General features: G+C 39.3%; 1 protein-coding gene across 1 annotated transcript in view; it reads right to left on the bottom strand.

Annotated features, from left to right (window-relative positions):
• RASGRF2 (Ras protein-specific guanine nucleotide-releasing factor 2) overlaps positions 1 to 18,239 on the bottom strand; it is a gene marked incomplete at its 5' end in the record, with an annotated part of 82,995 nt that overhangs the window by 63,569 nt on the left and 1,187 nt on the right. Inside the window, 7 exons of the mRNA XM_009877143.1 lie at positions 183 to 301; positions 2,187 to 2,296; positions 5,442 to 5,635; positions 6,090 to 6,169; positions 7,021 to 7,274; positions 9,009 to 9,098; positions 9,728 to 9,875. Of these exons, the coding sequence (XP_009875445.1) occupies positions 183 to 301; positions 2,187 to 2,296; positions 5,442 to 5,635; positions 6,090 to 6,169; positions 7,021 to 7,274; positions 9,009 to 9,098; positions 9,728 to 9,875 (995 nt within the window). The remainder of the gene's footprint in view (positions 1 to 182; positions 302 to 2,186; positions 2,297 to 5,441; positions 5,636 to 6,089; positions 6,170 to 7,020; positions 7,275 to 9,008; positions 9,099 to 9,727; positions 9,876 to 18,239) is intronic.

Below are 18,239 nucleotides of genomic sequence, written 5' to 3'. Positions count from 1 at the left end.
CTTTCCCAAAATTAGTTACCACCAAGGCATTTTGTGACTTACCCTCCATGGACCATACGTAGTCGTAGGTGGTTAGCTGTGCCTAGTGCAGCGACCTGCCCAATGATGGCAACATGAATCCTGCTAGTTTTAATGCGCTTTTTCCGTTATTATAGAGATACCTTTAAAGAAGGATGTCTTACCTTGGCGTATAAAAGTTTGGCTGGTATCTAGTAATATATCACAGCCTTCTACTATCGTTCTTTCTATGGCTAAATTCTTCCGGATGTTTTCTGTGTCACTGACTTCATCATGCATCACTCTGTGAAACATAATACAAAATGCACTTTAAATTCCCTAAAATGCACCTGTTGTGTCTGTTTTTCACTTGCACTTACACAGCACAGACACAGAAGGTAGCAGATGTCCTTTGCCACCTGCTACAAAACAGATGTACACATGCAATTTATTATTAACTCTAGAGCAAGTTTCTTGCCTTTTTTCTTTCCCTTTCAAATCATTCTTGCAATCATTTCATTTTTTCAGCAGTGGAACCAATGTTGCTAGACTTGTTTTTAGACTTCCTAAACACATCTGACAGATGCCACCAAGCTAAAAACCACTCACAGCTGATAGAATTGTACTTCTTGATCCGTAATAGACTAGGCTGCCACAAACCTGCAAATGCTTCCCAGCATTTTATGTTGGTTATTACACATCGTATAGTCCCTGTCCTTTACTTTAGGTTCACACTCTGTTCTGTTTCAGTTTACATCTAAATGTACCATTCATTTTCTCCCTTGTTTCCCATAACAACCATAGCTTTGATGGCTCACCGCTTCCTTTCTTCCACTTTTTTTATAGACATTCTCCCCTTACACAGAGAAATACACTTTTTTTCCAAGGCTGAAACCAACCCAGAAGTTTATATGGTGTCGTATAACATTTTCCTAAACTGGGACAAGACTGCACTATTTGAAAGCTTCTCCTATATCAGAACTACATTAAAGGGACGGAAATGAGTTACAAATTCTCTATTTATGGCCTATACTGCCTGCCTTACAAGCAGAGGAGGACCAATCAGTCTCAGCCTTCGATTTTGAACGTTCAGTGATGAATTAGTTGGATCAGCAGCGAACTCTGGCTTATGAGATGAAGCCAAGTCAAAGCCGATTGATCTGCTTGCCCACATAATCCTGGCCAGAGAAATTCTCTGCTTTGCTTGAGCAGAAAGGAGACATCGCTCTTTCCGTTTGAGATCTTCTTCTTCTGTAAAAGATATTGCCTGCTCAGCTCTTTAAGAAGTTAGAGCTTGAAGAGGTGGCACACCATGACCTAAGTCAGAAAGCTGCCTTTGTTAAATATACATCAGGACAAAAATGAAAAAAACAACAAAATCCAAACCAATGGGTAGTTTGCACAAGGTTGCAACTTTGTCTTTACTGAGATTGAAAACTGTGCAGTCAAGAACATGCAATTAAGAAAAGCTTTTTTACAATTAAATATTCTCCAAGTACGTAACTTGTGAATACTTCAGATACTTAAGATTTTATCCTGGAGTTCATGCAGCATTTCTTTGTTCACAGCAGAAAACTGTTTCCCAGAGCTAAGAACCAAATTTCTTAGTGGGCTGACAAAGGGGAACATCTGACAATGGCCTGGGAGTTGAGGGAAAAGCTTCATTTTGCAGGCTACTACAGGGAGCACCAGTTTTTGAAACAGATCTTTAGTTCCTGTTTATCTGGCGTTATTTGAAGAGATGTGAAAATCAGTTATTTCATTAATACACACAAGCTATAACACAGGTGGCGAGCTCAGTACTTTTCAAGATTCTGATTGACTCCCATAGTTAAAAAGCATTGGAAATATCCTTTTTCTTTAAACTGTGGGAAAAAAATAATTCTCCATGTAAAGAAAATTGCTTTGCTCATAACACAGGGGTAGGTGGTTCCTATAGCAACTCCTATTCTCCCCTGCCCAAAATACAGGGAGACACATGAAGATTCATGTTAGCAAAAAAAAACCCGTAAGAGCCAAAATACTAGGTTGAAGTATTTTTTTAAATTATATTTATTTTGGTTTGGTTTTGATTCTTTCCTTTAAAAGAATTTTAAAAAAAAATAAAATCAAAAACAAAAATAGACAAAACAGATTTTTCCTTTCAATTTTGATTCAAGATTATCAAATGTAAGGTAGAAAAATCTTACCTTGAAAGTTCTTCTAATTTAGATTTAGCAAATTCAAGGCTTTTTCGCTCAACATGTTCATGTGGTGTGTGAGCCAGAAGTTCATGAAGTGTTATAATATATCTAGGAATCTTTAAAAAATAGATATAAAATCAGTAAATCCTTCAAGGAAAAATTCCAGTACAGCCTTTTGTTAAACATAAGCCATTACTCGATCAGAAAAGTTTTGCAAACATAGTCTTTTTTAAACAACTATCCACAGCTAAATGATTATGCATGCATTCTACATGTAACTACTGCCCAAATACTGAACTTTTGGGTGATAGAGACTGCATATGTATGTATCCAGTTTGAAGAAGCACAAGATCCATTTGTTACATTTTAAGGAAAAGATCAGATCAGAGGCACTCAATATGACACTAAATATGACACTAAATTTCATTGTTTCATGCTGCTACCCAAATGCCAATATAATTAAATTTCAAAACTCCCTGGGACACCTATATACACCTTCCCTTAATTTTAATGGGATATATGCACCTAAATTTTTTGTAACTTTGAAGGTGTCAGATGCCCTGTTTGCACTGAGATAAAATTTATGTTGCACTAATGGACACTGAAGAGTATGCAGTATTTGACTACAGGATAGCGCAAGGACTCTGATCCATTTATTACTACTTGAATCAGCTTCAGGGCTTTCAGTCAAAACCAGCTGATATTGCAGTATAACTTGTCTTTACAGAATAAAAGTTACTTTAGGAAACCGAGATTCGGCTTCTTATTTTGCTGAAGTTTTCACTTCATCATGTCATCAGAAATGATGTCCTCCATCACACATGAATAGGACCATGAGAGAAATCAGTTTGTTCAGCCTTGAGAAGAGAAGGCTCAGGGCTGACCTTATTACAATGTACCAGTACGTACAGGGTGGCTACCAAGAAGATGGAGACTCCCTTCCAAAGAGGAGTCACATGGAAAAGACAAGGGGTGATGGGCACAACTTGCGCCTGGGGAATCAGAGAATCATTCAGGTTGGAAAAGACCCCTAGGCTCATCGAGTCCAACCACCAACCCTGCTCTACAAAGCTCACCCCTAAACCATATCCTTTAAACATATTCAGGGATGGCGACTCAACCACCTCCCTGGGTAGTCTGTTCCAATGTCTGACTACCCCTTCTGTGAAAAATCTTTTTTCCTAATGTCCAGTCTAAACCACCCCTGTTGCAGTTTGAAGCCATTCCCTCTTGTTCTATCACTAATTACCTGTGAGAAGAGACCAGCAGCAACCTCTCTACAACATTCTTTCAGGTAGTTGTAGAACGATGAGGTCTCCCCTCAGCCTTCTCTTCAAACTAACAGCCACAGTTCTTTCAGTCGCTCTTCATAAGATTTATTTTCTAGGCCCTTCACCAGCTTTGTTGCCCTTCTCTGCACTCACTCCAACACCTTGATATCTCTCTTGTACTGAGGTGACCAAAACTGAACACAATACTCAAGGTGTGGCCTCACCAGTGCTGAGTAGAGGGAGACAATCACCTCCCTACTCCAGCTGGTCACACTATTTCTAATAAAGGCCAGGATGTCATTGGCCTTCTTGGCCACCTGGGCACACTGCTGGCTCATGTTCATCCACTTGTAAATAAGAACCCCCAGGTCCCTTTCTGCCAGACAGCTTTCCAGCCACACTTCCCCAAGCCTGGAGCAATGCATGGGGTTGTTGTGGCCCAAGTGCAGGACCTGGCACTCGGCCTTGTTGAAGCTCATACCATTAACACTGGACCACCAATCCAATCTATCCAAGTTTCTCTGTAGGGCCTCCCTACCCTCATGCAGATCAACACTCCCACCTAACTTTGTGTCATCTGCAAACTTACTGATGATGCACTCAAGACCATCACTAAATATGTTAAACAGAAGTGGTCCCAGCACTGAGCCCTGCGGAACACCACTTGTGATGCCAGTCTTTGGGCCCTTCCGTCCAACCAGTGCTTCACCCAACAGATCATATGCTCATCCAAGCCACGAGCTGCCACTTTTTCCATGAGAATTCTGTGGGGAACAGTGTCAAAGGCTTTTCAAAAGTCTAGGTAGATAACGTCCACAGCCTTTCCCTCGTCCAGTAGTTGGGTGATCTTGTCACAGAAGGAGATCAAGGTCGTCAGATCGGATCTGCCTTTCATAAACCCATGTTGACTGGGTCTGATCCCCTGGTTGTCCTCTACATGGCATGTAAATTCCAAATAGACTCCAGAGGAAAATGTTTCACCATGAGAGCAATTAGACATCGGAATAGTCTTCCAAGAGAAGTGGTGGATTCCCCAACCTTATACAGTTTTATAGCGCAACTTGACAGAGTGCTGGGCCATCTCATTCAAACTGTACTTCTTTACCTTAAAAGTTTGCACTACATGATCCTTGAGGTCACTTCCAACATGGCAATCTATGACTGTCTCTTTCCTTTCTTAGATCCCATGACCTTGTTTCAATCAAAAAAATCCCAAAATTTTACGATGTACAAGCTCAAGGGTTAAAGAAGTGTATTGTTACAGGTGCTAATCACCCTTTAGGTTAATATGAACAAACATCACTAATATAGGTGTCACTGGTGCCCTCCTTTTTTTTTTTTTTCGGACCCTACATGGTTTGCAAGTAACTGAACAAACTGAGGGGTTGCACTATTCTCTTGATGAGTACAGCTTCAAGTTAGATGTTAATATCACCAAAAACATAACACTAGTGTTTCATAGACCTCTTAAAACAGATGCAAATTATTAACCCATGCAGTTAAAGGCAAAATATATGGAGGATAATACAGTTTTTCAAACTTTTGCAATATATTTTTTATTTTCTTAAGACCGGGTCACTGGACATCAAAGTTGGAGGGAAGTTTCAAAATGTATTCCTAGGAAAACACTCATGGGTGCTCTAAGTTGCTATACCAGGTATATCATCCCTCTCTGGACCACTTCATAATCCTGCAGTAGGCAGAAGTCAAGTGATCATTTCTCAGCTTTTTTTCCTTTTTGCACTAGCTCTCATCCAATTCTCTTTCAGGATACCTAGGACTCTGAATGGAGATGAATTAGTATTATTGGAGAAGAAGTCTGTACAAGCAGAGTTGCAGAATAATAATGAAATAAATCAAAACTAAATTAATATACATGAGTACTTTTAGTTAAGCAAGAAGAATCTTCAATCAATCGTAATGTCAGTAAGACAAAACAAATCAACAAAACATTAAAAACGAAGAGGCACAAAAAATATACAGAGACTACCTGAAACATGGGGTAAGTAAGGAAAGTTTCCAGCATTCGCCCCTCACATGCTGGGTTGGCTTCATATTGCTTCAAGAGTTTGTCAAAATCTCTGTTTTGCTTACAGTTTGCCAGTACTTGTAGACTGTATTGATGATTCCGAACAAATTCTTGATATATGTTCAGCATTGGCAGCAGAATGTCAAACAAGTCAGCTAGAAAAAGCCAAGAAATACTGGTTTTTTTCCAGTTACCCATCTCTCAAAATATATCTTAAAATAAAATACTATGTTCTACAGAAGGAAATTACTATAATCAGTTCTGTTTCCAGTGTACTGAGATCTTGGAAACATTAAACTGAGTTCTTCTCACCTGCCAAAACACAGTTGCTCTGATTAGTTAATAATCAGACAATATCACCAAAAATTCAGGGGCTCATGTGTAATCAATGCTTAGGGCAGAGGCATTCTCATACACGGACTGCAAAACAGTCATTACTGCCCACAGAGGACTCCCACTCCACCAGATTTCATGATGTTAGGTCTGGAAACACATTCCACTCAGAAAGGACTCATAAAAACACCTCTCTCTAAAAAACCAAAAGACCTTGCTGTAATTTCAAAAATAAGTATGAAAATTTTACCCCTAGAGAAAAACATAGTAACTTACCTAGGATTAAGGTAGGCCAATTAGCTATTCTTGCTTTCAAGCCTTGGTGAAATATCTCATGAAGAAACATGATTGTTTCACTGAAAAAAAAAGTATTTAAACAAAGAAGAAAAGACAATAAATGAGTAAGTTTCTAAGAATATCTCTGACAACGCATTGTGTAGTTTAAGAGATGCAATAAGATGCAGAAAAACTCAAGTCAGTGGTAGTCAGGCACTTTCTTGCTGGCTGCTGTTTAAGATTTGAAGCTTACAAGCTTTCTATAACATGAACCTTAACACTGTACTTCAGCGTACTTCGTGAGGTCAACATAAGCAGGAGACATCCTGGATGTAAGACAAACTGTAAAGAGCATAGTGATAATGAATGAGTTATGAATGGGAAATCTGCCTCACAACTAAAGCACATGTTCTATTTCTCAGAAATTCAGGGCAGACTTGCATACAACTCCCATCCTGTCCCAAATTTTGGATGCCTGCTGGCTTATTATGATAGCACTTGGATGCTTAATGCAAAGAATAATTATTTTTTGTAGGACTGGAAAAGACAAGCAAGAGGAAAGGAGGCTGCTAAGGCAGAACAACAGAAAATAGAAGATTTGATGTTCTCACCCTCAGGGTCTTATCTAGATCATACAAGGCCACTGAGTCAAATTTTGCTTTCTTAAGAGAAAAGGAAACAGGAAAGGTGACAGAAAATTAGGAGAATTGCCCTAAGAGGCACATTTTGTCCCTTCCTTCCTCTAGCAGAGGAAGAAACAGAAGGTAAGAAGGCAAACAGGTTTGGCTGGTTTCAAACTGCATCACCAACAGTACCTTGCCTTTTATTCAGAGCAAAAAACCAAAGTGCCAGACCTCACTACAGCAAATTGAAGCAGAATGGGAAGAAGTAGTCAACGGAACACCCAAAACGCAAACAAAAACCCCCATACCTGTTGAGGAAAATGCTACTAACATCATCGTGACTGATAGGTGGCTTCTTTGAACTTGCGGCCATCCTTAAGGGCCGCAGAAAACAGTTCACAAGAACATAAAGTTGATGTACATATTCAGATTCAGCCTCCACCATGTTAAAAACTATCTGATTCCTTTTTCTCATACTTTCTGCATGGGGAGAACAAATATAATCCTGGACAATAGTCTTCCATTTTCTTCTACATAACCAGCCCCGCATAAAGCTCTGGACCTAAAAATGAACCAAGCAGAAAGGAAGAATGAGAAAAAACATGACATGACTTATGATAAACTCTTCATTGTAGAAATAACTCTCAAAATGAAATATCTCTATTAAAAAAAAAAAAAAGTGTGTTCCTGTTATTGATCTATAATTGGTCTTAAATTATATTTTTTTAAAGATTTGTTTGCTAACGAAATTCCCACCATCACATAGTCATATTTGTTACCAGAAGACAGACTGGTAAGATTTCATATACATATTGAGGTACTGTTTAGCACAAGATTAATTGTTGTGCCTTTGTATATCTCTTCCTATCAGCACAATTGGGCTATAAGCTGTGCAGTGTTTTAATTCCTTTTACCTCCCCTTACACATTTCTCTCATACCCCTAAAAGTATTGTGTAATGCTTCCAGGTAGGACATTTCAAGACAGACTTCATATTATTAGTGACGCAATTTTGAAACAGTTGTTAAACTCAGCTTGCTTTCTGTTACCATTTAGCATGTGTATTTCAAGCTAAGTATAAATATATTGCTTAGGATCAGACACCTGGGCCAGCAACACTGCCATCCAGAAAAAGCAGTCTGGCATTCTTAAAAAGTATCTCTACTATCATGGAAAAACCAACTTAAGCATAACAACCACTGAAGTTAGAAATGGATTAAAGATTACAGAAAAGGTCTACAATTGGTCACAGAAAATTTCAGTGTGCGTTTGCCTTGATCTTGATGTGAAGATCATTCATCTTGAAAGAGAAATGCAAAAACTCGCTGGTAGCCATTTACTCTGAACTAACAACTTTTTTAAAAAAGGGCCAAAATGTCAAAAAAATCAAGATGTAGAATGCAGTGAATAATATGCAAAATCAGAGCTATCCTTCTACTAGAAGAGACATTTCCAGCTTCTGTTGCAATGTTTAATCTACATGAAAAGGAAAATTCACACAGGAGTGCCAGCTCAGTGCTGACCCTGACTCAGACGATGTGACCCAGAAAGAATCAGAAACTAAGTCCACATACCATAAATGATATTATGCAATTTTCCACTGTGAGAGTAAGGGTGACACATACAGGACTACAGCTTCAAGCATGATTTCCATTCATGCTCATGCATTAGGATTTGAGGGAGTCAGCACTGTGCACAGTTCCAGAGGCCGGTTACATCCAGCCTTAAGCAATATGATCAAAAGCTGCACAAGTAAATGATATACAGAGTGGGACAATTCTGTCCTTGTTATTAAAAACAGTGGCCATAACATCCTGAAACAATCACCATCAGACAGACTGGCTGACAACCTAAACCAAAACTGCTCTCTGCATTTTCCGTATTTGTATTCCAGCTGCAGTGACAGAATGTAAGTTATTCTCCTATATCTTTATAAGTATTTTTGGTAAGAAAAGAGTATAAGGTCACTGTACACTTTATTCCCACAGGGCATAGCCTATGACTTAATTTCAGTCTTTATGAGCAGCTGAATGCAATGTACAAGCTTTTTTAGGAGACATACAAGTTGCAAGTAAAAATGAATACTTGAATAACAAATACACCATGGGGTAAATATGGCACTGAAACATAAGATGCTGATGTAATTTAAGAGGTTTAAGTAGAGGCAGGCCAAAAGGAATCTTGCTATTTGCCTGTATCTAATGACAATAACTTAACACAAAATCAGACAGACTAAAATACAAAAGTACACTCCACTCTCCACCCTTCTCTTTAAGTACAAAATACTGCATGTTTACCTTTTTAATTTTTTTAATATCCGGATCCTCATCTTCCTGGTTGCCTTGATAAGGTCGCATTCTTTCTTTTGTTTTATTGAGAGCTATAATCTGACAAAAACAACCATTCATTAAATACTTTCTCAAGCTGATGAGACTCTTCATTCCAGAATTAAGAGAAAAATATTTTCCCCTCCTTCATCCCTGTTAAAGTTGCACAGAATGACATGCATGTATTTGGTTACAGGGACATAAACATAGTTCTCTGAAAACCAACAAGGCTCTTGCTCCAGATGGAGAAGGGCCAGAAGAGAGATGATTCTCCCCTCAAAATCAAGTCTGCCTTTCAGACTTCATCAGCTCAGGACTGCAGCACAGTTTTTAACATTCAGTGAAACAGCACTTTGGAATAGTTCTTAGTAACTGTCACAGTGAAAGGTAATGTGTCAAGGATCAAACTCCTTGTATGAAGACAGGTAGGAAATAATGCAATCAATGGCATCCTTATTGCAAAGCAATATGTCATCTTAAAGTCTCTGTCAAAGAAATAAACCTATCAATTTAACAGTCCCAAATATTTCTAAGAAAAATACTTAGCTAAGGGTTCACAGGGACATTATTGCATATTAACCTTACTGGGTTCTCTTGCTTTCATGAATATTAATCAAATATTGAGTATTATCGCAATGTACACAGCAAAATGTTATAGTTCAGTGATGATCGATGGCTCTGGCACATACCTCAGATTTAAGTCTTTCAATTTCTGTGTCTTGATCTTCAAGCTGATGTCGAAGCTGATTGGCTGCAATCTTTTCTGTCTCCACAATCTGGACGAGATGAATGTACTTCTGCATTAACACTTCCCTTTCAATTAGAATATCTGAATAACTAAAAGGGAAAACATTTAAGTTAGTAAAAATAGCCAAATATAGTCTTCCATATCCCCTTATAAAACATTGACAAAATAAACATTCCACCAGTGACAAGAAACCTGTAAAACCATGTTTGTTTGGCTTATTATACCATGAATAGCTTGATCATAAATCATCCAAACTTATAGTGCTCAATATATTTTTTAGATACAGGTGCTAGCAGTAGCTACAGAGTGCAAGATAATTGCACTGATCTTTTTATGAGCTTCTAAATCTCAAGGTAAAGCCAAGATTTCTATTAATCCAATTTATTATATTTAAGGGATGCTTTCTTTCCATCTTTTGGGATGACTTGGGGTGAGGACCTGGCTCTCCACCCACAAGATCTCTTTACGGAAGGATTCCTATTGTAACTGTTATTTTAGTTTGCTAACACCTATTTTGTTGTTTAGCCCAGTTCAAGACTACACAGATAAACACATTTATTCTTATTAGTAACAGGAACTAATTTATCGGCCTTTCTTTTAGCTCTTGGGCAGCAGACTGCCATTGATTTGAAAAGGGACAGTATCCCTAGTGCAATTAAATGTCACCATCAGAGCAGTGATGGGCACCATACTGTAAGTACCATTCCCAACTTCAGGTAAAGGGGATATCAGTTTCTTCCTATGCAATATCTTCTTCAAACTGTTCTTTCATGTGATTCAGTGTCTCTTACACAGATAAATCAAATGTGCAGAAAATGCACAGTCCTACAATGTGCTTCTTTGCTAGCATTGAATCGGCAAAATCTACAGACTCATACTGCCTCTTTGCCTAGGTTTTGGGAAGCTTATTCCTCTGAAAGTTAAGTAGTTTCACAAGATAAAGACAAAACTCAACAGAACTATTTTATGAGCTATCCTTGAAAATGTCAAGTTAGCAAAGGATTTGAGAAAAGGTATTTTTGAGTTGCACATCTTTTCCTCTGAATTTGTTTGTACTTCTTCCAGGACTCATAAAAAAATGAAAATTGTTATTAAATACCATAAAGCTTTTAAAAATTTAATAATGTGCAACGTCTCCAGTTAATTTTTTTTTTATATATTGACTGCCATTTCAATCAGCATCAGTTACATACTAGAGGGGACCAATATTGAGTACAGCTATTAAATCCAACACCTAACCTCGAAAGCAATCTTAGATTTAAAATAATTAAAAGGAGTTCTCACAGCTATCATAAAGCAAGAGGTTTTCCTCCCTGAATAGATGATAAAAAGAATAACATGTGACTTAAATTCTATTGCACGTAGTGTTATGTCTTAACTACTGCAATAGTAAACAATGCATGACCAAAAAAAAGAAAGCTCTCTTCCAAGTAAAACAGACATAAAAAAATCTATCATGAAACAATTCACATCTTAACTACGCAATAAACTGTAACAGAGGGATATTCAGTTCTTTTAAATTGTTCAACAATAATCTTTTTTGTTTTCCAAGAATCTTTTTTTTTTTTCCAGAAGACCATGTATTTAATCTCTTTTCTCCCTAAAAGGTTTTTGGGCACATTAAAAAGTGTCTAAGTTAGAAACACAGCTAGCTCTAGTTTTTCACAACGGTAAGAGATGTTATGAAGATAAAAATACATGTGACTTTTGTAAGAAAATGCATTGCTTAGTGCCTGCAGCACCACCTTGATTTACATTTAATATAAAGCGTAACCTTTTCCACATAAAACCAGATCGAGATCAGTGATGAGATCTTTTCTTCTATTCATCCTTTTGAAAAATTTTCTTAAGCTTTTGCTACCAAATGTTTCCAATACAGAATCTGACATATTTAGCTTTGCTTTCATTCAAGACTGAGGAAAATAGTAGGACACAGCATCACAAAAGGTGAACAGCAGTTCCAGTCATAGTTGACGTAAGACTTAATACGTTATTATATACAATGTTTTTTCTTCCACTTTTTAGTATTTTTATCTTCCTCCTTTAGGGAAAGAAACTTCATCTAGATTTTTCAGTTGCTTTAAACGCATTAAGCCAGACTTCCACAGTCTGGCTTTACAAGGAACCAGAACTTCGCTATAGAAGGTCGAAAATTCTTTTGTTCTCCTGAGATGTACTTAGATTATTCTGCCTAGTTAGTGGCTTTGCTTGTCTAAAATGCCATTCGCAGCCCGGAAACCAAACATTTCCTTCAGTCCCATAATGAAGAGGAGTTAATTAGAAAAGCCTATGTACACCTACACTAACTTAGAATAGGCTATCCATTTTTCTTTGCAAAACTGCTACATGTTCTGGGAAAGAAAAACCACTTTTGGATTTTGGAATAAATGTAACATAATTCCAACAGCCCTTTCATCATTCTCTCTGTATGTATTAGTTAAAGCTCATCATGCCTAAAGTGCTATTCTGCACATCCAGCACAACGCCGGGAGCCTCTCAAGACAACAGCATTTAAATACTGACTTGATCATACATGGATACAAAACCCTGTATTAAAGAAAATTGTACTGAAGTGTTCAATTGTTAAAGGAAGTTGAAAGATTTATAAAACAGCTTGTAAGCAGACAGCTTGGATATAGCTCTCTGGCTTGGATATAATTTAATAGGAAGAAACAAGAGCTGTGAACCACATCTTTTTACAAATTGGTATTAACACTTTTTCAAGAGAAGCAATTCTATAAATTTATAATGATACATAGAAAGACTCAAATACAGATAATCCTGAAAGCTGAGGCTATACCTATTTCGTACTATCACCTGTAGAGACAGGTCTCAAAATAAGTATTTTAAAAATCTTATGCTCTGATTGACCACTACCTACCACATGGAGACAGTAAAAAAAATTCAGAAAGTCCTGAGAAAAATGATGCATCGTTTAGGCCCCGTGAGAGCTGACATGCTCAGCAAATGTAGGAAAACTGGAGAAAGTTGTTTAAACAGTTCCTCATTATTACAGTCTCCATGTTGTGGATTCAGACCAAGATAAAGGCTTCAGTAGTGCTACCAGCAAATATAATTGATTTTTGAACTGAATTCAGACCAGAGCTACAGTTCATTGGATAACTCTATGCTAATTTTACTAAAGCTGCTCAGGCGGCTGAAAGAACCAGGCATTGGACCTTGCCAGAACTCTTTATGGGCATATCAAATCACCCTTCTGAAATGCGAAATGCACACCCTTATCAACTCATTATGAAAACCAAGCAGTATGGCTCTGGGGTTCTGCAAGGCAGAAGAAATTGCCTACATCTGCCCATACTAACCACCGTCAAGCAGCTACAGGAGTCAACAGAGGAGGAATGGTCTCCAAAGAGATTTTAATGACTAGGCACATTAACAGCCACACTGAGGAACGAAACAGTAAAGGCTGCAGCAGAACTTACACCATCCATCCCTATAACTCTAGCCAAGGTGACTTAGGAGACCACTGGTGCAAACCAACCTTTAGTGAACTCCTGTAAGATAAGAGATGTCAAAGGACACCTATGCCTGCAAGGATTACAGAGCTGAGGCTTATTAGAAGGTACAAAATTAAGATAGACTTTCAGACATGTGTAGATAACTGTTTAGAAAGGTTGTAGAAGAGGTGTCTGCTGATTTCCAGTCAAACAGGTGAGAAATGGCACTTGGACTGGTGAACAACTAAAGCAACCAGTACTGTAGGGTGGGTGGGTGTCATAGTACTGTGTGATACATGCAGAAGAATGAGAAGTCAACATTCCAAATAATTTTTACTACATGATCCTTTTAATTGAGATGAAGAAATATAAACTGGAATAGAAAGTCTTCTGGAAGGGTGGCCCCAACAATCACAAGAGGTTTTGTGCACCCAAACCATGTCAGCTGGGGAATGGCTTCCTCTACGAGCACAAGTGTGTGGGGAGTGGAATGCTACCTTCCTGTGCAAGAATGAGACAATCCTGAAAACACATCTCACTAGTCAATGTGTTATTCAGCAGAGTCACAACTCAAACTAAAACCAGCTGTCCCAATTGTCCTGGCACTTCTTTATCCAGGAAAATTTGGCTACAGGAATTAATCTGCACATAAATGGGCAGAGAAAGGCACTTTACTCCATTATAAAAAACTGAGACAGAATTCAACAGTAGCCATGAAGTCCAGACCCAACACGACAGAAGAGACACTTCTACCTGTGTGTGAGAGGCTCTCTAGATCATCTTCCAGGCTGAGCCAGTTTACCTACTATAGGGATGTGAAACTTATTATGGGATACAGGGAAGAGCATTCTAGGATTGTAAAAGGCATGTTTTGGGATGTTTAAGGCAGAAACTAGAGGCAGGAAAAGGAAAGGATCAAAGAGGTTTGAGGAGGAGTAAACCTGGGGAAACATGGAGCTAAGGGAATAAAAGGGGATAAAGGGTCACGTGTAACCAGGTTGATCAGTACACTTGTCAGATCATGCTCTGCACCCATCCTGTCTTCTCATTAAACTCCATTTCTAACTGCCCCATGTGAAGGGAATCCATATATGCATTCATGCAACAGTAACTAGAGAGGGTCGGTGGGCACCAGGGGCTTGTACTTCCAGGTGCCAACAACTGGATCCAGGATCAGCTCCAGGACAGACTGCACAGCTAGGCTATCTGCTGTGTGGACCCAGGCTGTGTATACACACTGTATGTATTTTTCCACTAACGTACCTTCACCCTGATCAGAGAGGGGAATGAGATGAGTCTACTTATGTTGTCTGTGCCCGTGTGAGTCCTCGGTGTTTCTGTCTGTGATAATTCACACAGCCAGCCATGTTTGTATATACAAACGTGTGTTTGTCTGCATGAGAATTGCATGCCTAGGCTCACTTCTTGTTCAAGTGGGGTATAGGCAGCCTGTATGTGTATATATATATATATGTGTGTGTGTGTGTGTATATATATATATATATATGGGAACACGAGAAGAATGGTCACCTCTGGTAGGCCATGTTTGAGTGTGTGATAAAAGGCTGATCTTAACCAACAAAAGGGAGTACAGAAGAACAGTGGCAGATACACACATTATTAGGAAGGCAGATACGAGACTGCTTTGCTTATATTTCGAGTGTTACTCAGATTCTCTCTGCCTCATCCCCAGCCAACTGGAAACTACAAAATTGTGTTTATTATAGCACCAAACGTCAACTAATACAGTTTCTCCAATAGCAAGGCATGAGCAGCAAGGCGTTTGCTCCAAGCCTCCAGGCACCTCTGAGCTACCACACTGAGCGTACAACTGCCTGCAAAATATTATGTGAAATACCCCCTGCATTAGCAAGAGAAGTGTGCCAACAAGCCAAGAGCAAGTTTGTTTTTTTTTTAATTGCCAGTTGGAGAACAGTAGTTCCTCATATACATTCAAAAGCAGTCTAGCTGAACGAAGCATTCCCACTTCTTCCCCCCCAACATGTGCTTTCCCACATCTCTTCCATGAGCTTCTCTCTCCCTTGTGCAGTGAACACAGATGTGTTGCATGGACATGCAGTGAACAGAGCTGGAGGAATGAAATGATTAAAACTAAGCTGGCAAAAAAACCCCAAAACGTAATTCCTTTTTAGTGCAAATCAGTTTCCCAACTAAGTTCACACTTGTGCCTGCATGAGAGAAGGGTTGGTAAAGGTGTGGGAATGAATGGCTGGCTTATGAGAACGACAGCTGCTTCCTTCTGCAGCAGTGTGTAGGTCTAAAGTACAGATGAAACTACACCCTGAAGTAACTAATTTAAAACTTTCCAGTAAGCTAAAGTAGAAGAGGCTGAGAAATTTGACACAATATTCCAGGTGTGGTCTCACCAGGGCAGAGCAGAGGAGGGGGAGAACCTCCCTAGACCTGCTGGACACACTTTTCTTAATGCACCCCAGGATCCCATTGGCTCTCTTGGCTACAAGGTATCCCATTGGCCCTCTTGGCTACATGCTGTCCCATGGACAACTCACTGCCCACTGGGACTCCAAGGGGACTCCATGGGGCTACTTTCCAGTAGGACATCCCCTAATCTGTACTGGTGCCTGGTGGTGTTCCTCCCCATTAGCGCCTCTGTGGCCAAGGTATTTAAGAGCAGAAACCTGCTGGGCCTGACTCTTTCTCTTTCTTTTTCTCTCTTTGTCTTTATGCCTTTTCTTTTGTGTTGGGGAGTTGCTTGTTTGGAGGAGGGAGAGGTGAGAGGAAAGCAAACCATGTGGTCCGTAAGGACAAAGCAGGGAAGAATAAGGGCACCAGAACAGAGATCTCCCCTGATTCGTATACTGAGATGGTGGCAGGATGAGAGGAGGCAAACTGAGGAGATCAACAGCAGCAAAACGTCCAGGATGCAGTGGCACATGGAGAGCTCTATGCCAGGGGGAAGAGAGACCATGACGGAGTGGGGGATGCACCCGAAGCGACCCACGACTGTGAGGTCAGTCCCATGATGGTGGGAGGGACTCGCATGGCGGAAGAGGGCTGCCTCCCATGAGATGGGCACCACATTGCAGCAGGGGAAAACCGCGAGAAGCCCAAGGAAGAAGAATTGCCATGAACAAGGAGAAATAGCCAGATGGACCACACCTCCCACCCATCCTCTGCTGCCCTTGCACCAGTGGAGGGGGAGGAGGTAGCCAGGAAGAAACAAGGAGGGAAGATGTATATAAGATCGAGTTGTACTTACTTTCTCTCACTATCCTACTCTGATCTAGTAAACTTGTGGCAGTAAATTAAGTTTATCTTTTCCTCCCAAGTTCACTACACTTTTTGCCTGTGATCATAAGCTGTGAACGAATCCTCCTAATCTCAACCCTTGAGCACGTTTAGTTGAATTTTCTCCCAGCTGCATGGCTCTTTGTTGCCGGCTTGGGAGCCAGCTCAAACATGACAACGGACAGGAACATAAGCAATGCAGCATCCAGCTGCAGTGCACAAGAGACTGTCAGCTGTCAAAGAGTGCGCACGGTACCCTCTCAAATGATGAACTATAGCATCCCACCCACAGTGAAATATTCCAAGAAACAATGGACAATGCAGGTCTGGTATACTTCAATGTAAGAAAAGCAAAAAAAAAAAAAATAAGAAGGAAAAGGAGAAAAAAAGTCAGCTACTTTGCGAGACATGGATTAACATAGCTAAAACTTGGATTAACATAGCTGCTCGTAACGATGAGAATTTCTGGAAAGCAATTAAGTATTTCCATTTCACAAATACTAATATATTCACACAGAACAGGATGTTCCCAGGCCTGCTTTTAACACTGGAATAGGGAGAATGTTCTCAATACCTCCTGGAATTTAACCTAAGATATCTGAGGTATTACAAAAACTATCTTCAGGCTAAATAAAATGTCATCTAGTAATTCAAAACAAAAACACGAGAGAAGGGTCAGAAATTACTTAGGCTAGCCTCAAATGAACAGTGACACTAAAGAAGTTACCACAGCTTGTCCCATAAAACACCAGATGAACTCAAGAAAAAAGTCAAAATCATGATGCTGCCAAAATTTAATCGCTGACGCAAATCTGTTCTATTTTGCTTAATTAAACTGGCAAGAAAAATCTTATGCAATAGTCTAAAACTATTATTTTCATTTATTTGTTATTTGGTAAAAGACCCAAAGGTTAAGTAACTAATTATACAACACCAAGTTGTTTTGCTAGCCACAATGTACAGCAAATTAAAGCAGATTCCAGTGAAGTAGAAAAGCATCAGAAAAACAAGGTAGCCACAGTAGTGTATCGCAATCCACATTTAGCAACTATATTTCAGATTTTTTTTGTAACTTGTTGATATTTTGGTCAAGAAAATAATACTAGAACACAAAAAACCTTGTCCAAGTCCCTGGAAAATTTACCCAAGAAATTTAGAGAGCAATGCAGAAACTGAGATGAAGAAAAGCCACCAGAGGACATAGGGCCCTGAGAATATCCCTCACAGTGGTGTCCATGGTTCAGTTGTCATTTCACATAGCCACAAATGAAGGGGACAAATAGCAAAAGGGATGAAGATAAAAAGACTGACCTTGCTTACAACAGAGACTCAGTCAGCTGCAGTGCTAACTTTCTGCTGGACTCAAAATTCAACCACTCTGTCCTTGAACCTCATGCCTAGCTTATTCTTTGTAGTTGTATCTACTTGTGCTGTTTAACATTAGCTTAACTATCTGTTAAGTTTGCCTTGAAAAATCATGTGTGATACATTTAGGGACTGAACTACCCAGAGAGAAATTTTAACTCAGTGTTATGAAGTTCTTCCTCACATGCTTTTTACACGATGCAACAGACAAGAAGAAAATTATCCTGAGAACAGGAAACCGGGATCCTGCTTCCCCTGAATGTCCTTACCACAAGGCAAAAAGTCACACCCCTTTCATCACTTGCTTTCAGTCCTACTCCACAAAATAATCTGACTCAGATCCAGTGATAAGGTGAAGCT

Source organism: Apaloderma vittatum, unplaced genomic scaffold (genome assembly GCF_000703405.1).
Source record: "Apaloderma vittatum isolate BGI_N311 unplaced genomic scaffold, ASM70340v1 scaffold7809, whole genome shotgun sequence".
NCBI classification, from domain to species: Eukaryota; Metazoa; Chordata; class Aves; order Trogoniformes; family Trogonidae; genus Apaloderma; species Apaloderma vittatum.
This window is presented reverse-complemented; position numbering and strand designations above follow the sequence as displayed.